The following is a 22,480-nucleotide window of genomic DNA, read 5'->3' as shown; positions in this document are numbered from 1 at the left end:
AGCAAACATGTGCTGGGCCTGACTGTCGTGGGTGTGATGTGATCAGTATGCTGCTGATTTGCATAAGCAAAAATGATGTAAATAGAAAACGCTGCTCCTAATGAATAAAAAACAGGAACTACATGAGACTGTGGGGTCTCTGAGTAGTATACTTAACAACCACGGTGTAGGACTGATCCTACACAGGTCCTTCATCCCGACAGCAGTCAGGCTGTACCATACCCAGACAGGAGAAATACTGTTTAAAAATGCATGTATATTGTTATCATTCCCACTGCGCTTTATGTACATATAAAAAAGTAAAATCTTGGTGTATTTTACTGTATATAGTAACCATGTGTGCATAGTACAGTATTTTGGCTTTTTTGTTTACTATTTTTCTTATTTATTTTTTTCTATTTTTTGTTTTTTTCTATTATGTCTCTAATTTACCTTTTCTTCCTGTCCCTTGTGCTGTTGTAACAAGGAAATTTCTCCAGTGTGGGATTAAATAAAGTCTATATCTATGTAAAAACACGGCAGCAGACAGCACACAGTGATGAGGTCTGTTACTTTTCTTGAAACTCATAGCTTTATTTCATTCCAGCAGTAAGTCCAAATGATGCAAGTTTATCACACAGCTGCCATGGCAAGGTGAGAGAGGGTCTGATGTTCTCTTCTCTCAGACTGATCTAACTAATGGCAATCACACTCAGCCTGGCTGTCAATCACAAAGAACAAACCTTTAGTTCCATGGCAGCCATTGTGGTGTGTTAACGCTATGCAATTTATGAAAATTCAATTAAATACGGCAACAGAAGAGTAGTGATAGCAGCTAAAATGTTTAACTCAATTAAAACGGTCAAACATTAGTATTTAGTAGTGTCCGTCTATAGTCTTCTTTTTTACATTTGTTCATTGATAGAATTCAAAGCCTGACATTTAAATAAGTTTAAACTTATGCCTCTGACTTGGCCTCTGAAGAATTCAATGCAAAGGAAACAAAAGTCTTTTTCAACAAATCTACAAAATATAAAATTGCATCTTTCTGTGTCGTTCTGGCTGTAGCCAGTCACTGCATGTTGGCATTTTGGATCATTTCAGTCAGCTTTTTTTGCTACATTTAGTGCAAGACCTTCAGTTTCTACAAACCCCATCTTGTGTTTTTTCAGAAACTGTTTAGAGCAGATTAAAAAATATAAATAAATAAAAACATAAATACATCTAATGGCTCCTAAACAAGCTGTCTGGACAGTTTCATGAGCAAACCCTCTGTGCTGGGACGATTCATAAAAATAATAAAAACATATCTATGATGCTTCACCTCAGAATGATTACTTTTTTACGACGTACATGTGAGCATTTCAGAGTCTGTGATATGTCTGTGGGCTAAACGTTCACATGTGTCATCGTGTGCAGCGTGCATGCTGCTCTCTGGATAGGCTTAACGCCTTTTTATAATCTCACTTTGAGCCACTTCCAGCCAAAATCTTCTAAAGCTGATCACATTATGTGGAAAACATTGTGTGGTTTCATGTATAAACTTTGCAGAGAACCCTGATCAATATGTGTGTCTGTGTGTGGTCAACAATCAGAGTGCATGATGGGAGAAAGTGACCTGCCTCGTCAGACAGATTCATAGCACACCAGAGCTGTTTGTCATCTCACTGCTGTTAACTATAAACCTGCGACACACCAGCAGGATGAGAAGCCCCGCAGTACAGTTGTCCCATCAGGTTAGAACAAATCGAGTAAGCCAAGCCAGGCTGCTGGGTCTGAGTCCAGACCGGTCCGGGTTAAGCGTCCTTTACTAGTAAGAGTTTGGAAAGGAAGTGAGGCTGTACTACAAACATGTTGTGAGATGGACAGCCGTGGACAAGACAGGCGAAGTAAGGGGAGTTTGTAAAATGTAAACTAATTAGAGGGAAAACAAAAAGGGGCAAAAATGGCAATTAAGGTCAGATTAAAGGACGAGAGGTGGAGGGGTGATGACGGTGATAAAGAGGAGAGGAAGATTTCAGTACTCCTCGTGTTCTCCTCGTGCTCCTTCATCAATTTCATCATCTTCTGGTGGTGCAAATCCCTCCTGGAAAAGATAAGATCAGTGTTTCAGGCTTTACCAGCTTAAGGTCATCTTTCATAAGTTTTTTGCTACATTTGTTCATAATCTCAGTATTTTTAAAGATTTCCTCCTTGCAGCAATATGTTAAAACACACAGCTGTTCACTCAGATGTCTCTGTACCTCACTGAGGTGCTTTATTGCTTTACTGACATGGGTCTTGTACTGTGGAAAGTACAACCATCACCCACCTCCACTCCCTCGCTGGTCTCCACTCATAATGCACTTAACAAAGAGTACCAGAGTACTCTTGAGTTTGTCCCAGCACCTCACCCCTCCTGCCTCACACTTGCTAGCTTTGGGGAGTGCTTGAAAAGCACTCACAGAGAACACAGAAGGTCTGTGATTTTATGCATCTTGTGGTTTAATTAGAGCCATTTTTGGAAGCAGTGACAAGCTGTCCTCTCTTGTGTCTTACTATTATTATGTCATAGAAGCAGCTGTAGTTTCAGATGTGTCAAAAGTCTATGCTCAGCCACTGTTAGCCTCGTACCACATGCCTGAATCCAAATGAACCGTGTCACAGTGATCAAACAATGTAAACAAACTGGACTTTGCTCATGGCTCAGATCAGCCTAAAATGTTTAAAATTCCATAATCAGGAATTCAAGGAATTATAATTGGCTCATTACCTGGGAACATGTGCATGACTGCAAGCAGTGTGGAGCATGTAACTCTGAACGCAGGCTGGTGAACATTTGACTATTCAAATGTTCACCAGCCTGCAGATGACATAAATATGTGATGCCTTTGGTAAAGTCAGGGGATAAGGAATTAATCTGAATACTGTGGGAAATAAATGTTCTAACAACCAATAAACATATCGTCTGATTTCTTGTAATATCTCAAGATATTTTATGAAAGCCTGAGACCAGTCCACCCCCCCAAATTCCTGGTCTGTGCTGTAATTGCTGCATGTAAGTAAACACTTTGGCCTGTATTTACCTCTGTAGCATACAGAATGTCCATGATTTTGCTCAAAACTGGGTTGTTTTCGTTCTCCTGGCAGATGAGTTCAATGTCTCTCAGCTTCCCAAAGTAGAAGTCCCTCTCCTTCTCCAGCCCGTCTACGGTCACCTTCAGATCGAGCAACTATGACCAGAAACAACGGTGGAAAAAAAAACGATGAGGGAGACAGCTGAAACAACAATGTTGTTCAACAATAAAAACAAAGAAACAGAAGACACAAAACAGAAGAAATGATATCATAACATGCTCACAAAGCTGCAGCGTTTTAAGGAAAAAAGCTACATATAAATTTTGTGTACTAATGTCCACAGTCAACTAACAGGATGTGAAGATTTGTTGAGCTGGTCACATCAGACCTTTTCAGTGTTTTCAGCCTGACTTGTGTGAGTCAGAAAAACATTCCAAAGTTAAATTGTTGTAACACTTTACATTTTTACCACCGACACAGTCCTGGTACAGAAACAAGGAACCAGCTCGAAGACTGGTTCCACTGCCAAAAAGGTGGCAGCACAAAATTTCTATGTCCAAAGTTGAAACTATTGACGTGTGTAGCTATGAGAGGGAAACTGCAGAGTGACTTAAGAGATTTCCATCCAAAAGTACTCCAGGGTCTGTTAGTGACGCTGTGTCACAGAGCAGATCAGCAGAAATGTGGGCTGGTTCTTAAAGAGTAGTAATCAGAATCCAGCACCAGTACTCACACTGAAAAAAGAAATCTGGGAAGCTTCCAAACCACTACCAACTTCATTAATGCTGAAGGGTTTGAGTAATTATGCAGTTTTGATGTAAGAGCTGCACAGGACTTCTGTTACAGGGTTTTCTTGAAAAGTTATCAGGGCAGCGGTACCTGCTGGTTGAGCTCTATGAGCTCAGCGTCTCCTCCATTACGCGTCACAGGAGGGTTCCTGCGGGCTGATGCTATCTGCCTCTGCGGGGTGGGGACACTCTTTGGTGCTGTGGGAGATGTTCTCATGGGGCCTATATGAAAGAAGCACATGTTTACATGTCTATACATCTATTTAGCTCATCAGCCCCTAAGTATGTTTGAGTATGTAGAGCAAAATCCTTCTTGACATAAGTTTACTAATCAGGAGCTATTTTGATAATATCTTGTTTGGTAATTTTGCTAAAAAAATACGATTTAAGATCCTTGTTATCCCCCAGAAAGTTATATTTTTACAAAACATCACATCTCTTAATGGCTCAATCCAGAGTGGTGTTTGTTCAGTGAATCTCATGAGAGCATTGAACACATGCCATGCTAATTCATAATATTGACTGAGTAAACCAAAGAAAAGGAAACAGTACACATTTTTACTATAGCATGTAGATACCACAAACTGCCATGAAACTATATTGTGCATGCATCAGTGAAACAGCATGATTGGCTAATGTGTTTCCTGTTTCACCTGGCAATTGGTTCTTTGTGGGCAGGGCTGGGACATAATCCTCCCATTTGTATTAAGGATACTTTAAAGGCCACATAATGTTCCACTTTGAGGCATATTACTGTCAGTTAGTACGCCTCTGTTTTTAATGCTGTGACTCACTACAAAATACCAAACCTCAGAGAACAAGGGCTGCGCAGCTCTGATGTTTAACAGCTTTGATTCAGAATTAAAGTCCATACACTCACCTGCCACTTCAATAGGTATACCAGTTCAACTGCTCATTAATGCTAAAAAATAATGAGCCAATCATATGGCAGCAACTCAGTGCATTTAGGCATGCAGACATGATCTGCTGAAGTTTAAATTAAGAGTCAAAATGATGAAGAAAGATGATCTAAGTGACTTTGAACATGGCATGTTTGTTGGTGGCCGATGGGCTGTCATACCATTTCAGAATTACACATTTCAGAAACTGCTGATCTACTGGGATTTTCCCTCACAACAATCTCTAGGGTTTACAGGAACTGGCCTTAAAAAAGGGCAAATATTCAGTCAGCGGTACTTCTCTGGATGAAAAGGCCTTGTTGATGTTCGATGTCACAGTAGAAAGAATGCCTAGACATTGAACCTCGAGTCAACAGCAGCAGCAGAAGACCACACTGGGTACCACTGCTGTCAGCTAAGAATGGGAAACTGAGGCTAGTCACATGTGCTCGCCAAAACAGGACAATAACTTTACGAATGCAGCATTTTTCAAAGATTGGAAAAATACTGCATTCAAGAAGCTTGACCTACAGTCTTGAATATTTCCTTAAAGTTCTTCATATTATTAATGCTGTACATGCAGAAGAAATACTAAAATTGTAATATGAGAGTCGAACTACCTAATGGGAAGGAGCTGGCAGACAGATAATTAGAGCCCCTAGTGCTGCCCACAGCCAGCCAGGATAGAGCACTCCATAAACTGAGTAACACACTGCAAACACACATGCTGCATGGAGGGGATGTTACCTGAGCGAGTGGGTCTTTTAGGTTTATGATGAATAGGTTCACCTGGGTTAGAGGTGGGGATGTGGTAGCATGAAGATGTGAGAGAAGTAAAATGAAGGGTTTAGGTTCATGCACAGCTGACTATGTCGTGTTGTACCTGGATTAGGTGGAGGCGGCGTTCCTTCCTGGCCCTGCCGTGTCAGCAGAGGGTCGTATTCTTTCCCATCATAGTTGGCATCGAAAAACTTCTTAAACCACTGAAGGAACTCAAAATTGTCCTGGAACTTCCCCTTCACCAATTTCTCCACCGGGATGATCTGAAATGTTTTTAAATAGCAGGAAAAAAACATTCTTGAAATGTCAGAAAAGGGATTCTTGGGATTAGATACTCCAATAACTGTCATTTTGGGGTAACATCAGCCATCTTTAAGATGATCTGCATGTTATCACCTTGCTTCCAACAGTCAAGGTAAATGATCCCCAAAAAATCACATTCATAATATTAGAATGACAACTTTAAAGACAACTTTATCTACAGTACAGTTAAAAACAATTTAGACTGTGCCACAGTACTTTAACTGTACCGATTTAAATAGAAAACAGAGTGGTTCTTATATGCAACTTCACCCAAGCCATTTTAGCTATGCTTTTTCTACTTAAACATTCATACTCTGATGGATGCCTCTAAGAGCTTAGGGTTAGTCCAAGTTTGTCCAAGGTTATTCGGCATGTAGGCTGGAGCAGCCAGGGATGAGCCACTAATATAAACTACTTATAACTAATATAAAAGTACTTTTACAGATATGACACCTCTGATAATAAGAACAAACAGCAGTTGGTTTCGCTGTTCCCACCTTGTCAACGCTCATTCTCTTGAACGCAGCCTGTAAGACCTTGAAATTGTGGATGTATTCATGTTCCAGTTTTGCGTTGAACTTGACTTTCTTCAGTAATATGCAGCCTGGAAACAGCATGTCCATGAACTGGCAGTAAGCTGCGCCTGAAAAAGCAGAACATGAGCACAAAGTCAAGAAAAACATTTATTTTAATTTGAAGCTTTTTCTCGAGAAGTGTGTGTTTACCTGTACACAGCTGCTCGATCTTTGTGTAGGTGAGCTGCAGAGAGTCGTTCACCCACGCCAACATGTCATGGCGACTCAGGTTCTCTATGGTCATAGAGGTGGAGTAGACATTCACTGCCATCCTCCTGCTAGGCACCCACATACACGCAAGCGCATGTAAAGATATTAACATCAGTGTAACATCTGAAGGCTCCAGGCAATTTTTTTTCACTGACACATAAGTCTGATTAATCTATGAAAATGTGTTTATATCTATATAAAGTAAAAGTAAGAGACTCCACACAATGAAGAATATGTGTATCCAGTTAATGCTGTACAGCTATAATGGCAAAAAGGAGCGTGTTAGATGACAGAGAATTCATGATCTTTTTTCATTTCTTATTTTATTTACCTTTTTTTTAATGTTTACGATTTTTGATTGACAGTAAAATCACCATTTGGTAATTTTGTAATAATATTACATCTTTATCTTCATGTTTTATTACATTTATTTAAGTTTGCATGCTTTATAATAAAACATATGGGAACACAAGTTTACTCACCTGTGCTGGGTGTGTGTTGGTGCGTACTGCTGAGAATTGGGTTGTACTTGGCCACTTATACAAAGACCTGGAGACAGAAACTGGTATCATGTTCAGTATCAGCCCGGTTACAGTTTATACTTCACATAAGGTAATCATCTACTCAAAAATGCAAATTTAACTGTCTGGGGACATGTTTACGTGACTTATAATAAGTTTTTGAATTATGTTGAAACACTGAAATTGAACAAGTCACCATGATTTAACCCCTTAAAGAAAATTCAAAACCAACAAAATATAGCAACATTAAGGTCTTTAGTTCAAGCTGACCAAATATGAAATCCATGTGATTAAATCTGTGTGCCGATTTCTACTAAAACACTGAGAAATTCAAACTGGCTGACTTCTTGTTGGGTTTAGGGCATAGCTCCTAGATCCGTTTTTGTACATCTTTGGATATTTGAGGTGTTTACATAATTTCATAAACATATGTGAAACACTGCGGTGTGTCTACTTTATTAAAATGCTGTAAGTGAAGCTACATTTTGCACCCCAAACATGGGAGACTCAGTTCTGACACACACATGTGCAAATTTCTGAGGTCTCAAACAAATAATCAGTGAAATTTCAATAAGAACATCTTAAACAATAAAAACTAAACATAAATGAGTAAACTCTTAATAGAAACTGACTGAAACCAAACTGAATGCAAAACAAGAAAATACATAAACTGCAAACCATAAAAATAGGTCATGGAGGTTTACCCCTCGCCAGGGTTACAGAGGGACATGCCACAGAAAACCTGAGGCCGGGCCTCTAATCTCTGCCCAGTTAATCCTGTTAGCCCAGGTTCAACGTGCTCTGCCCATCGCAGTTCAGACCGCCCGTAGGTGCGTCAGACAAACATAAAAACCAACCCAGCAGGGAAGCATCACACTGACAGGTGAGATAAGGAAAAATCCAACAATACCACAGCATTTCCCGTGACCTGACGGCCTCCAAAATAAACACAATACAGGATGTTGTGCTGAACAATCACTTCCTGACTGCAGCCAGTGAATCTGCCAGATATTCCAGTATTTCTGTGTCTGAACACAGAGTCCTCACATAAAATACTACAGTTTAGCTACTCTGTGAACTCCAAGCAGTTAAATAATGAAGTCTGCTCTATGACTTTTTCACCCACCCATGATGCAAAGCTGACAGTTATTCAACTTTCAGGTCACTGCGACCATTCAGGCAAATTATTCAAGAGTGACACAGTACTACAACAACTCACAACTGTATTTATTTCTTATCAGCACAGCTAAAATAACACCCAAGCTGGCCACAAGTTTCAGGTCATATAAGGACACAGATTTTCATGGATTTTCAAATTAGTAGGTTTTTAGCACCTTTTTCTGGATCAGACTGGTAGGTGATGACAACATGCAGTGATGTGAAAAAGAAAGTTTTCTCAGGAGTCTGTGCAGTCCTGTGAAAAACTAAATACACTCAGTGATTCAATAGTCTGTAGGACTACTTTCAGCACTTGAAGTAGTTGTTTTCTGTCTCACTTTATCAGTCATTTACACTGCTGTAGAGGTATTCTGGCCAAGTCTTCTTTACAACATTGCTTTGGTACATTGAGGTTTGTGGGCATTCATCTATACACAGTTCTCTTAGATCCAACCACAGCATTTCAATCAGGTTTGCGTGTGGACTTTGATCCACTGATTGATTCTTTTCAATCAGTGTTTCTTTTCTTTTTAAGCCAAGCAAATTTATAATATATTTTTACTTAATCTTTCCAGGGAAGATACTAACTAGGCAACTTTTGTGCTTTAGACCCTAGACATTAGACTTATGCTGTGTCATTGTTGATACTGCTGCGTCGCCACTAATGCAGCAAAATGCTGCTGTTGCTGGCACCTTGTCTCAGTAGATTCACACTTCAGATTAGGAAATGTGTCATCAAAGACAGCAGTTCATTGGAAAAGAAGGAAAGAAAATTATCTTCATTTGTACACACATATACACATATAAATGCTGTTACTTGCAAGCTACAAGCATTAATAACACATTGTTCTGATTTATTTTATACCATCAAAAATATCAATATCACACTTTTTTTTAACTATTGTGACATAATCTTGAGCTAATACACAGGGGGGGAAAGTACTATATATTCAGGGTATAAGGTATGGAAATGCAGGAAGCAAACTATCCTGAAGTTTCCAGAGAAATTTCCAAGTCAAACCTTAAAAATCCCTGACATCTCCCCTCTATTTTAATTGTAATTTCCAGAAAATTCAAAACACCATCCACACATAGCAGCTAACTGTTTTTGCAATTATTTCACTTGTTTAAGTCAAAGATAAATTTGGGTGTTCTTTTGAATCTTATTACTAGCACTTTATGTTGAAAAGAACACACTTTGATAGACTTCAGATTAACTTAAAAACCATCAAAACGTGAGTACAGACTCATTGAGCAATAAAGTGATGTAAGTAAGCTGCAGTATAAGAGTGCAGTATAAGCTCCTGATTATGTTTTGCTTTGTGTGATGTTAGTTTTGGAGGCTCTCTACAATATAGAAAAAAAAATATGCTTATAAAAAGTGTAGCCAGACCAATGAGTTTGACCCAGCAGCACTGAAACATTGTAAAATAAACACTTGAATAAATATGATATAATATTTTTAGATCAAAGCTCTGCAATTAAATCAGAGATTTTTCCGCACAGGCAAACTAACCACATCAACAATTATAAAAGACACTTTTGTTTTCAGAGTCAAAATAACATGGGAAATTCAGAGAGTACAGTCAAATAAGGTAACAGACAGCATCATCAAGGACCATAGCCACCCAGCACATCAGCTGTTCTCCCTGTTACCATCTGGCAAATGTTACAGGAGTCTGTCTGCTCGGACTACAAGACATAAAAACTGTTTGTTTTTTTTTACCACCAAGCCATTCGCCTCAACCACAAAACTTAAACACAAACACCACACTCCACAGCATGCACACAAAAGGTGCCCTACAGTTTCACAGGTACATACTACACTCTGCACTGGTCACCCCACTTTTATTAGTATTTAAATAAGAAAAAAAAAACCTTACTCTGTGCAATACTGTACTAACTGCCATGCAAACATTTTGTACTGCTCAGTTTGTACTGCTGCTCACTCCTGCCACTTATCTCATGTGCAATTACTAATCACCAAAGGACCACTTTGATCCAGCAGAATACTCTAATAATCAACAACAGATATTTTTTTTTATTAATATAATTTGCTGTTTTAAAATAGGCAATTTTTTGAGTGTTAAAAAAATGGTTCTGTAATACCCTCTTACATGTGACAAAATCTCCAACACCACTGACTGAAATGCAGCGCAAACCATGACAGTCTCCACCATGTAGACTGTAGACACTCGTTGTTGTACCTCTCTCCTCATTCTCTTTTGAATTTATTGATGATGATCTGAAACACAAATTCCTAATTCTAACTCATTACTAAATAAGACCCACTGCCACTAATTTTCAGTCCAGTTTTTGTGTAAGTTGGCATATCTCAGATTATTATTATTATTATTATTATTATTTAAACACACTGCACACACCATGGTGAGATATGCCAATTTTTAAGCTAAAGCCTCATTGAGAATCACCTTGCTGGTGCAAAAATACTATTTATGCGTTTTAAAATGTGTTATCTTTGGTATTTTACACAGCTCCAACTAAAGAAATTATGTGTTTTTTGTGACAGGCTGTTAGTAAAAACTTGCTTAGTTTGTCCTGATACATTTTCAGATTTAGTGTAAAAAAAAACATTGGTAGGCTGACAACAGCTGTCCTCTCTTTCTTTTATTAATATAACCCATACATTTATTTTAAAGCTTTAATTAGCAAATATTTTTCTATTATAAATTTATAGTGTTAATTATGAAGCTACTAATAAATTATGCTGATTGACCTATAAAGTGCTAGTTTTTTTCTTTTTTTTCCGTAAGGTCTGACCTACTATCGGGAAATAAACTAATTAACAATAATTAACAGAATACAATATTACTAATTAAAAGACGTAATAATTAAAATTAACTAACAATAATTTCAGACTTTTACAGGACACTTCTGCTTAGTTTGAAATAATATCATATTATAGTGGTTATAAAGAGCTCTTTGTCAACAGGTTTTTAATCAGATAAGGGGCTCAATCTGATAAAAAACTTCATTTTTTTTATCAGCAGAGATCATTTTGCATTTTATAGTTTGATCTAAGCAGGCTATGAAAAGTTTGGTAATGCAATAGTTATAAACCATGGTTTGTTGGATAGTAAACGGCTGAACTTCGGTCTCACGGCTCAGTGTTTTGACAGTTGACGTTACAGCCGTTTCAGCGCTGCTCAGACCGATCAGCTAGCTCCCAGCTAACTGCTCGCCCCCCGCCGGTTGTGGTGGGGCTCCGTGGGTGTTTGGCTACTGTTGTTTTACATAAGCGGATTTTTCCAGCTTATTTAATGTCCCCACACTTGTATCCGCTAACTTTAACCCATCCGAGCGTAACTGAAAACGCGACTTTTCCACGCTAACGTTACCCCCCTCTGGAGGCCTTTTCGATAATACACACGCACCTTACCAGCCAACGACTGGCTGTCACCTACGGGACGGCTGGAGTCTTTATCCCGTGAAAGAGTCACACAGTCGGTCAGACAGCACAGACTGGGCCGTGCGGAGGGCCGTTTTCAATAAAGTTCTTGTTACTTACTGAGGCTACCTCCGTCTCTCTCTCCGCCGTCCCGCTGCTTCTGCTGATGGGCTTTCCGTTGCTATAACCCCGACTGTCGCCCAAGCAAGTTGCGCGAGATTGCGACCCACTAAGCCACCAGCAATGCGCATGTGCGGCGCAGTGTATAAATTTTTACAGGAGTTTCAGTGAAACTGTGTCCACTGAGCGGCCATGATGGAGACGGACTCTAGCAGCGTGACTGCGGCACAGTATTTTTTCTGGAAGAAGCGCTCACTGTGGCATTTAAACATTGTATTCACCCCGTATAAGTGCAGTATAAGTGGGTCTGAAAGACGTTAACACACATGAATTTTAGTTCGAGGATAGAAGAGATCAGTTTAATTCTTATGCTGATTAAATTGATTTCTTATCACAGAAAGAGCTGGATATCAGACACTATAAGATGTTAATTTGGTAACAAGCAGGTCTGTACTAATGATGTCAGAAAGAAGTAAAACCTAAGGATTCCTAATACATCACAGGGATGCTGTTAAGTTCCAGAAGAATAAAACTCAGGTAATCACTGGACCGGTTTGAAATCCTTTATTGCCAGTTTATAGACATGAATAGGAAGAGAGGGGGAAAAAACATAATACATAGCTTGACTGAGGGAACACTCAGAAACTGATTGTCACAACATAAGCTAACATCAAAATGCTCAGCAAACGTAGTACACCCTAGCAAATGCAACTTGAAACCCAAGGTGTGCTGGTCAACAGAGGCTTTTTCTTGCAGATGTTGTTAAAATGGTCTGACCAGGAAAAATGCAGGTCCTGTATTAGAGCTCCTAAAAATCTGATGTGATTAAACAGATTCACATCAGATTCAAGTGCAGTGTGGATCTGAGGAGTCGATGAATATCAATGACCTAATGGTTAAATTTGAATTTCTTTGAAACCACCTTTTTGTCGTTTATCCACTGACTCAGGGCCTGTGATTCATCTCTCCATGCATTCTTTAACTCCTCATAGATATTAGCGGAGTGATACATTATCAAGTCATTATCAAGAGCTTCAGGTCATTTGCATAAACAGAGAACAGGAAGTAAGCGAGGCAAACTTAGTACACTTTCTGTTTTCTGGCAGAGAGAAAGCTTCTCATTATAGAAAGATCCAGATCTGAGAAATTATACCTATACCATTTCAATTTGCCAATCAGCAGATCAGGACTGATGGTATTAAGGAAAGAAGTTAAACCCAGGAATGCAGCTCCTGCTACTTTATCATTGTTAGATTCTGTGAGCCATCATGTTTCATATCATCAGGAGTTTTTTTTATGCTAAACGGACAGATTATTCTCATTAAAGTACTTTTTCATATGGTTCACGACAAAATCTCATCTTTGGTATTAGAAGTGTCACAAAATAAAGTGAAAAGTGTTTGTTTTGACCAAGACAGCTCTTCACGACTTACACACCAAGCTTTATCAGCATAATACAGATAACAGACATTAAGGATGTTCCTTTAAATTCCTCTGAATGTAATGCCGCCATTTGGCTTAGTTGTTTAAGCATTCCTTCCTCTAGTAACCCAGACATACATAACTTTCTTTTTATTTATTTGCACCTTGCATGAAGCCAGTTTCCTGTAAGGATTATTAAAGTTGTCTTTAAGGATTATTAAAGTTTTCGCAATCTGATACACGTATCAGCTCATGCAGACGGAGAAAGACTTGTTGAAATGTGTCAAAGAGTTAATGACATAGCCTCAGTCTACATTAGGGCAAATAGTATATCATAGTGTGGATGTGAGAACCTGCACTTATTCAGTGATCTTTTCTGCATGTTCTGAAATGCAGACCCACTGGTCTCTGCCGTGTTGCTTTCTCAGTGTCATCAAAGTTCCCAAAGTCGGATAGGCACAGAGTGATATTGTGGCTAGATGGCTGGGTGGGTGGATGCATTACCCAGGCTGGAAAGCACAGAGAGATCAGGATTAAAAAGTCAGTTTTTGAAAACAGAAGAGTGACACCAAAGGTGAACAATGCCAGAAAGACTTTAGAAGACACGAAACGCTTTGCGAACATGGCTTTCTATTATGATGCAGAATTTCTTCAGCATCAAAAATCTGAGTATTTCCAAGTCAAAAACTAGTGCTTCTGCCCAGAAATAAAAAAAAATGTATATATTTTGCCTTTTCTCACTCACCAGTTGAACAAAATTTACCTAAAAATGGTGCACAGGAGATCGAACGTCCTGACTCAGGTGAGTGTGTGTTTTCTCACTCAGTAATGTCAGTGCTGTTACCATGGTAGAATGCAACAAGCAAAAGAATAATAAACTGGTGTTGTTGTAGTAACTGTTGAAAACACCCACCAAGCATGGACAGCACGGACGTTTTCATGCCTAAATCTGGTCGGACAGCCATGGCCTTTATATTTCAGGATGTTAGAAACACTTAAATTCAACCTGATTCCAACCATTAAATAATTTCCCCTACTGAGCATGACAGACAAGTTAAATGTATTCAGACATTAAGGCTAGAACCAAAAAGTGAAAGTATGCAAACTTGTCTTTTTGTTGATGTTTGGTTGTGAGATGAATGTGATCAGACAGCCACACAACCGGTAGATTAACTAGTATTACTGGATACCATTTCTGCGTATCTCCATGTAAATGGTGTTTCTGTTCCAGTGTGTTGCATGCTGACCCCATAAGTTATTGTTCACACGTACTTGGATGGCACTGTGCTGCAGCAGTTAGTAAGAAGGGTGTGGATACAAATCTGCTGCTCACTGGAGGATTTTTCAGGAGGTTATGAGGAGGAAAATTCTTCTTTTCTGGATGAGGACTCCTGTCACATGTTATGTCACAACTTTTTCTTCTTCACTCATCCAATCATCGACCAAGCTACATAAAAAACTAAACTACATTTGATTAGAAGGATTTAAAAGGACTCCTGTCACATGTTATGTCACAGCAGGTAGAACTAAAAGACTAAATATAAACCCATACTTTGACTCTGTGTGCACTTGAAGACAATCTGCCTTGAGCTCTGTCCTCTGAAGCACATTTGTGGATATTGAAGTAACTTCAGGTCCATTTATGGCAGTACATCACTGTGGTAATTTATACTGCACATCTGGAGCAGACAGTGCTCCAGTTAAGACATCAATAAGTTGAACTCAACAACTCCTAAAACATTCACATAAAAAACGACACATGACCCAGATTTTTCCTTTTTTCTCACTTTATTCTTTTGCTGTTATTCTTGTGGTAAGAAACAAGCAGCCACTTACAGATTCAACACGTTCACTTCCCAACACAATGAGAATCTACAAACACGCACAGCCACTGAGCCGCCACAGCGCCTTCAGGACAACAAAACCATCCAACAGTAAAACAACGCCGTCGTCGTAGGTAATTGTAGAAAAACAGCACCAGTTTGTGTGAAGCTGCGGTGATCGGAGGGAGCTTCACTCCTCCTCCTCACCTGTTCATGTGGTGCTCTTCATGCATGGGTGTCGGTGTGGCACAGGTGATTCACGTTGGCACATTTGAACAGGAATAGAAAAACAAACATCCTAAATATATAGAGTGCACAGACAACAAGACGTGATCATGTATAAATATAATACTGGTAGGCAGGAATGAGAGGATCAGTAGTGGTTTATCATCAGCCTATGTAGCTCAATCGTCCTGCTCTGTGGAGGCTCACTGCTCTGGAAACATCTCGCTGTATGTTCCTACAGCCGGTCCACGACGTGCCTCTCAGTCTCAGCAACACTCTTTGATTTCTGCTCACTCTGAGGTCTCAGTTATTTGGTGTGTGTTCAGACTGCAGTGTGAAAAGTGTGCAAAGGCTCATTAGTATGCACAGAAAATATTCAGTGAGCTGACACACAACATAATCCAAAATATGCCCTTTACTTTACTTGTTTCAAAGAGTCACAACGGTAGCTTTTCTTGTACCTGACGTTTCTCACTAAGAAGCTGCCCTTACTATCATTTTTCCTACTATTAACGTATCCTTTATTATTACTGTGTACTACAGAGCGTCTGTGCTGGAGCTCACGGTCTAATAAAAAGAGAAAGTCAGAGTCAGAGCCACAGAGAGCATCCTGCTGCTCTAACAGAGTCTTAAATGCATGAAAATAGACTCAGGTTTGAGTCATGTTCAGACGCTGGTTTAATCATTTATTTGAACCTGCGACCCAGAGAGCAATAAGAGTCGCAGAAAGGCTGTAGGATGTACTGACGGACTCATGTTTACGGGACATAAATAGAGAGTAACTGCAGCTTTGTAAGTCAAGAGTCACGTCCTGGAGTAAATGAGTATTTTTAAGTTTTCTTCACACCTTCATGTTCTGTGTTTAACCCTCAAGCGACCGAGACGTTTCAGTGACTGAATCACCTGATTGGACTCGGCCACTATTAAAAAAAACTTCTGAATAACCTGTATGATCAAGTCATGATCATATATTTTATTAAAGAGAGTTTTTTTAAATAGTGGATCTATTTGTGTTTATCATGCCTCTACTGTTTCTACCATGTATGAGAGTTTACTTTACACCACTGGCTCACAGGGAGAAAAAAAGGGATGTTGGGTCAGATTCCCTGGCCAGCTGGGGCCTTTCTGTGTGGTTTGCATGTTCTCCCTGTGCCTGTGTGGGCTTCCTCCTACAGTCCAAAGACATGGATGTTACATTAATTGATGATTTTTAAATCAAAGCCTTTAATGTTAAAAAATATCATTATCCTCAGCGCACCAATTTCTGTAAAAAATATATATAAATAAAAAGTTGGAAGGAAACATTTTTATAATTAAAAAATACAACAAGGTAAATGACTCCACTCGGTCACTCGAAGGTTAAATAACATGTTTTTGTTCCCTTCATGCACTCTGTGAGCTCTACAGACACCCCTGAGATGAGGACAGCGAACCAGATTTGGGGCCAAAGTTATAATCCCAGCTAAACTCACAGGCTGAGTTCTTCCATAACTGAGGGTGAGGTGGGAATGTTTCTGGGACATGTGACCGAGTTAGAGGCAGTGAGAGAACGGGGATGTTCAGAGAGTGTATCTTTACGAGGACACGGTGTTTGAAGCAGTTGGATTTCATCACCACACGGCGCAATTCATCAAAAACAAAAACACTGTTTGAGGAACCCACGATGCAGTGGGACGCCGAGTGGGTGGTGTAACCACAAACAGGACCCACACACATCTTCACATGAGTCTAAAGCTATGGTGTCTACAGTGTACGTCTGTTTGTGTGTGTGTGTGTGTGTGTGAGACGGGGGGTGTAATAGATACAGTTTTAAATAATTCGGTCGACATCACTTCAGTTCTAACCATCAAAAACTGTACTGGTTTTGACATTTCACAGTTTACAATACAGGCAGGGTGATAATGAGCAGACTTTATCAGAGTTAGTATGATCAGCTCGATTTTGGCAGAACAATTTAAATCCAGAGACAGCCCTTCGATCAGAGCAGTCGCTCCAATTAAGACACAGATTAGATTCTCTGATCATCGGCGTTTCGTCACCAATCACAGACACGTGCTTGAATTTTTTTTTGCCATCTTTACTTTTATCCTGTGATTGAAAATCAGTGCAGTTTTTCTGGTTGTTCAGAAATGTACAAAAAAACGGCGGCTCGGACGGATGAAGCTCCAACACCAGTGGTTACCAGATACCACTGGAGCGGCCGCCGGGAGGGGCCAGGATCCGAGCTGAGGACCTCTTCGGGATGTGGTCGTCGACCTGAGACCCTGAAAAGAAAAACACGTACGGCACTATTAAATTTGATCGAGGACTTCGGTGTAACGTCACCATAATCAAGGATGATTTTATTAGAGCTCACCTGAGAGGCTGAAAGAGGACTCGTGAAGGTCTCGGACTCCCGAGTGCACTCGACCGCAGGGTTTGTTGGACGTCTCTCCATCTATGGGGCCCAAACCGAGTTCCTTCTTCATGGTGTTTGCAACCTTGGCCACATCACCAGAGTACGGATCCCTGTCCACCCCTTTGTAAGCCTGAGTCTGAAACACGATGAGGTGAGAGGTAAGATTAGGATGTTTAGCCATTTTTAACCTAATAATAACAGCCAGTTGAGCTGGTGCTGTAAGACTGATACTGATTAAAATTTGTTGCACAAAAGTAACCAAGTTAAATTCCACTTAAGAAACACAAAACTAAAACAAGGTGTGAAAAAAACTGGAATTAAAATAAAAGCTAGACTAGAAAAAATAAAAAGATCTTGTGCACTCACAAAAATCATTAAAATGAAATAAAAACTAAAATTATCTCTAGTTTTAGTTTTTGTCAGCAGGCACGAGTACTTTTATTTGCACTAAAACATGTGTCCTGAAACTAGAAATGAACATACTCACTCTGTAAACCACCTGAAACTGAACTGAACTGTAAATATAAGTTCTTATAAAAACAGTTTCTGTACTTTTGAATGTGAACTTTGTCACAAGTTTTTTAAATAAATTGAGATGAAAAGGTCTAAAAGCAAACAGAGTAGAGAGGCTGGGACGGGGGGCTTTCACAGACAGCGGCAGCAGCAGGAAAACACACTGCTGGCTTCCACAGGGAGCAGGAGCATTAAATCCTTTATATGGGCTGTCAGATCGGTGGAGTCAGTCACATCATGATTGGAGTGTTTGTGGCAGGTTTGCTGTCAGCTGACACAGCAGAGCTCAGCCTGGACCTTGCTGTCCTGCCCTGGAGTTTTAATTATCAGTCGAAACACTCACAACACACACACCCAGGTTTGGAATCAGTGTTAATAACGTGATGACAGTGAACACACCTTTTCCCTCTGCACCATCTTCTTGTAGAGGTAGTCGGGGAAAGTACGCTGCGGGTAGAACTTTCCGGATCCCTCGGCGCACATGAACACGCCATTCTCACACACCAAACGCCCCCGGCTGATGGTGACCAGAGGGACGCCGTGGCAACGCATCCCTTCATACAGGTTGAAGTCTCCGCCCTGCACCTGAGTGCTCACAGAGATTGTCCTGCACACACACACACACACACACACACACACACACACACACACACACACACACACACACACACACACAGAAAGTGATGGATGTGTGTCCCTATGTTATCCAGTAATAAAGGTGATTCCTGTTTATTTACAGCTGTGTACCTTGTCGCATCTGGATCCCAGACCACCACGTCAGCGTCAGCCCCGGGGATGATGCGGCCTTTGCGTGGGTACAGGTTGTAGATCTTTGCAGCGTTGGAGCTCGTCACAGCCACAAAACGATTCTCATCCATTTTCCCTGTAACCTTAAAAATACAGAAAGCCCATCTGATCATACAAAACTTGTATTTCTGTGGCTACTGTGGTAGACCATGATGTCATTCAGCTGCTTCCCCAGAGAGAATCTCATCCCAGTATTGGACAAACTCCAACTCCAGGTCTTGGATGGTGCCCTGGACATCAGCTGAGAGCTGCATGGCCACTCTAGCTAGAGCAGAAGATCTATTTCATGTGCTGGTAAAGTGGTCTTTCTCATAGAGGCTTCAGAGCAGAACATGGACATCCATCACCAGCTGCAGTTCAAGATGGCGCAGTATGAGTTTATTCACTGGAGAAATACTTTATTTTTATTGCAAATAACTGGAAATAAAACTGAGCAATCTCTCAGGCTGTTGAGTTTGTGGAGTAGAGGAAATATCCTGGCACAGTAACTGATACAAGCTTTGAGCCTCATGTGGATGCTAATGGTAGAAGATATCACCAGTGCTTGTCATATTATGATAAGCGTCAAACTTTTCATGAAGTTTTATAAACAGAAACAAAACTTAATGAGAAAGTTTTATTTCTGTTTAACTGGTTCAATCCTCACTTTCTCATTTGTTGGCTGTTGACTGAACCTCAAAAACAAACACAGACTGAAAATGAAGTCAAAGCGTGCAGAAAACTAAGACTTACCAACATGGTGTCAAAACAGACTTCAGAACTTCCACATCCACTGGTTTTGGATGATAAATTGTGTGGTTCATGGCTGATCTCAGGTTTTTATGTGTGCGTTTGACGTGTGTACGTACCACTCCTCTCTCCCAAATGACGCTCATCCTGTCCTGGACTCCAGGCACTCCATGAGGGATCTTGGTGAAGTCCTCTTTGCCCAAAGCTCTCTGCTTGGTGCTGAACGGACGGTGCTCTGATGCCACCACGCTCAGATTGTCACTGAAACAGGAAACAAGATATCCACGTTTAGTTTAGAGGAGCGTTTTTATCTACGGCACCTTTGCCGGTCACTGAGCTGCTGTTGCGATCGGTTTACTCGAAGCAGTACAGCATGCTGATGTGAGTGCAGCACACATACTTGCCCAGCAGGCCCATGAGGTAGCTGGGTGTGTTTGGGTCAAGGCGGAGCGGAGGGACGATGACATGGGCGGCGGCATGAGCCCAATCCTGGTGGTAATACTGCATCCCATTCAACACTGCGTGAGCAACTGTAGTCTCCCCATGGACCACCTTACCTGAAATTATAAAAAGTGAAGAGAAGTCAGCTTTCATCCTCTCCATCGTCACGGTGACAGTTTGTCTTTATTGGGCAGTAAGCTCACCCTGCATCTTAGCAGCAGCGATCATATCACCAGCAGACATACTGGACACATTTACCAGGTAGATTGGGCAGCGAGCCTGCGGTCACACAAAAGATTTTAGTCAGACATTTAATTACTTATCAATAACTGCACACAGACTGGATATTAAAATGTTTTTACCCTGTTGGCGATGGTGATGGCTCTGTGAGTGGCCTCAGACTCCAGCTGCAGACAAGAAGACAGAGTAAAATCACAAAATAACAACTTTAATAAGTAAACATTTTAATATTTATTGCAAATATCTTCCAAAAAAAAGTTCAAGGCCACAATGATTACTTGTTTTTGTTTTACATTTACAGGAAAGATCCCTAAATATTCCTACTTAATATTCAAAATTAGGTTTTATCAGCATTTTTAGGGAACATAAAGGAAAATAGTTTTATTTTCCACTGTTATGTTTTAGACTTTTATCAGTGCTTTTTCACACATCAGACTGGAAAGAGTTTTTACTACAAGCCACATTCAGATAGTCCCACACTAGTCTAATATCATGCCCGCTCACACTCTAATGGATGTGTTGGGCGTAAGTCCAAGTGCTCAGTGCCACTGTAGACTGCAGAAGCAGATTGATCCTCTGACCTGTAGATTAGGATATGACCGCTACCTCCTGAAACCCCCCACCCCTCTGTCCACTGCATATTTACCTCCTCTGGTCGACTGATCTCTATTCCCTCCGGCCCACTGATGCCCAAATCCAGAGCCTCTTTGGCACCCTAACAACACAAACACATTCATTTTAAAACAGGTTTGTGATTTCACTTTGACGTCAAAGGAAAAAAAAAATTGTCTTTGCACCTCGGCCACCAGCTCTCCGTTTTCAGCGTGGACTCGGGCAATGGCACCGATGTCCTTACAGGTCTGCAGAGTCTGGTAGAGCTCTGAATCCCGCAGCATCATCATGTCTTTGTAGGCCATGAACATCTGGAAGGAGTTCACTCCGTGTTCCCTCACCAGGGTGTCCATCTCATTACGTACCTAAGGACGATTCAGAGGTCTCAGGGTCAGCAGTCCGGTATCTGTATTACAGTTAAGTGCTTGCAAAGCTTCAGCTTATATATGTAAAGGCAGTTAGTGCATCGGGCATTGGGAATGCGGGCATGGAGTGAAAGAGAAACTGTGTGTGTGTGTGTGTGTGTTTGTTTTGTGGGGCTTGAAATGAGCTTGGAAACCTGCCACAATGAGATCACGCTGCCTTTACACTGGTGACTATAACAGCCCCGCTGAGAAGAATCCATTTCATTCATTCAAACAGCAGTAAAAGGAAACTAGACAGTTTAGTGTTTAAAATGCTGAATTGTGCTGCGGTGAATGGGGCATAAAGGTCACGTCATAGTCATGATGGAGTATTGATGAAAGGAGCAAAACTACTTCCTTCCATAATGATTAATCTACTTTTACAGCCCATGACAGTTTGAGTATTTTTTATCATTATTATTGTTATTATTATTCTCTCCTGTTCTTGTTTCTCTGCTACTCTCCTTGTCTGTGGACCCGGCCTCTTCTGTGTCTTTGTTCCTTCTGTGTTTCCTTGTCCCTGACACCTTGTTTAGTGTTAAGCAGGATTTATACATTTGGGTTAATTTATGCTGTAGATCATCCACTGTATGGTAAAGCCCTCTGAAAAAGCTATGCTGCAACATCACTTCCACTAGAACTACAACCACACATCATGCTGATGCAGCGTTTTAGTGACTAGCTCAATTTCTCCTACATATTTTCAGCTACCTCTGTCATCATTGTCCAAATCAATTCAAAGAGAGAAACCTTCTGCCAACTATTCTTTTGCTGATGACGGTGTTGGACACTAGGATAGACTACCATGCAGACTTGACATAGATTCAAAGTATAAATAAGTATAAATAAAAGTATAAATTAAGACTTCATGTCCTTGTTTTACTTTGATAGTCAGTTTTCTCTCTTGTGTTGTGTTAGTTTGATTTTCCTTTCTTTTGCCCTCCTTTATTATTATCTGCCCCGCCCTGCTTGTTTTCACTGGTGTTCAGCTTTGTCTTTGTGTTATTAGTCCCCTGTCTTAGCTGTCTTTCAGTTTGTCTTTGTTGGCTTGTCTACCTAGGCTCACT

General features: G+C 40.4%; 2 protein-coding genes across 9 annotated transcripts in view; both read right to left on the bottom strand.

Moving 5' to 3' along the window:
* Positions 1-548: 548 nt before the first annotated feature.
* On the bottom strand, positions 549-11,898 carry LOC134642922 (microtubule-associated protein RP/EB family member 3-like). 8 transcript variants are annotated; one of them, XM_063495008.1, is made up of 8 exons: positions 11,800-11,898; positions 7,074-7,153; positions 6,532-6,659; positions 6,304-6,449; positions 5,607-5,766; positions 3,916-4,046; positions 3,045-3,191; positions 549-2,065 (listed from the first exon to the last, which is right to left on the bottom strand). In XM_063495008.1, the coding sequence occupies exons 3-8, from the start codon at positions 6,650-6,652 to the stop codon at positions 1,997-1,999; spliced, it is 774 nt and encodes a 257-aa protein (XP_063351078.1). In that variant the 5' UTR covers positions 6,653-6,659; positions 7,074-7,153; positions 11,800-11,898; the 3' UTR covers positions 549-1,996. The 8 variants fall into 8 exon arrangements, with proteins under 8 accessions (XP_063351078.1, XP_063351083.1, XP_063351080.1 ...); XM_063495013.1 differs by having other exon boundaries at positions 6,532-6,656; XM_063495010.1 differs by having other exon boundaries at positions 7,074-7,140.
* A 3,101-nt stretch (positions 11,899-14,999) lies between these two features.
* The window catches only part of LOC134642886 (dihydropyrimidinase-related protein 5-like), a 31,157-nt gene continuing 23,676 nt past the window's right edge, over positions 15,000-22,480 (bottom strand). The window contains exons 5-14 of the mRNA XM_063494941.1: positions 21,195-21,374; positions 21,044-21,112; positions 20,520-20,564; positions 20,361-20,436; positions 20,117-20,273; positions 19,836-19,977; positions 18,928-19,070; positions 18,580-18,787; positions 17,626-17,803; positions 15,000-17,533 (exon numbers count right to left, since the gene is read on the bottom strand). Of these exons, the coding sequence (XP_063351011.1) occupies positions 17,448-17,533; positions 17,626-17,803; positions 18,580-18,787; positions 18,928-19,070; positions 19,836-19,977; positions 20,117-20,273; positions 20,361-20,436; positions 20,520-20,564; positions 21,044-21,112; positions 21,195-21,374 (1,284 nt within the window). The 3' untranslated portion in view covers positions 15,000-17,447. The remainder of the gene's footprint in view (positions 17,534-17,625; positions 17,804-18,579; positions 18,788-18,927; positions 19,071-19,835; positions 19,978-20,116; positions 20,274-20,360; positions 20,437-20,519; positions 20,565-21,043; positions 21,113-21,194; positions 21,375-22,480) is intronic.

Source organism: Pelmatolapia mariae, linkage group LG15 (genome assembly GCF_036321145.2).
Source record: "Pelmatolapia mariae isolate MD_Pm_ZW linkage group LG15, Pm_UMD_F_2, whole genome shotgun sequence".
Lineage (NCBI taxonomy): Eukaryota > Metazoa > Chordata > Actinopteri > Cichliformes > Cichlidae > Pelmatolapia > Pelmatolapia mariae.
The sequence above is the reverse complement of the archived record's forward strand: the minus strand, read 5'-3'. Positions and strand labels throughout refer to the sequence as shown.

Coding starts and splice junctions, on each gene's coding strand:
- LOC134642922 (XM_063495008.1), bottom strand. CDS start 6,652: ATGGCAGTGAATGTCTACTCCACCTCTATGACCATAGAGAACCTGAGT. Junction 5,767..6,303: donor AGAGAATGAGCGTTGACAAG/GTGGGAACAGCG, acceptor AAAACATTTCAG/ATCATCCCGGTGGAGAAATT. Junction 3,192..3,915: donor TCATAGAGCTCAACCAGCAG/GTACCGCTGCCC, acceptor TTCTGGTCATAG/TTGCTCGATCTGAAGGTGAC.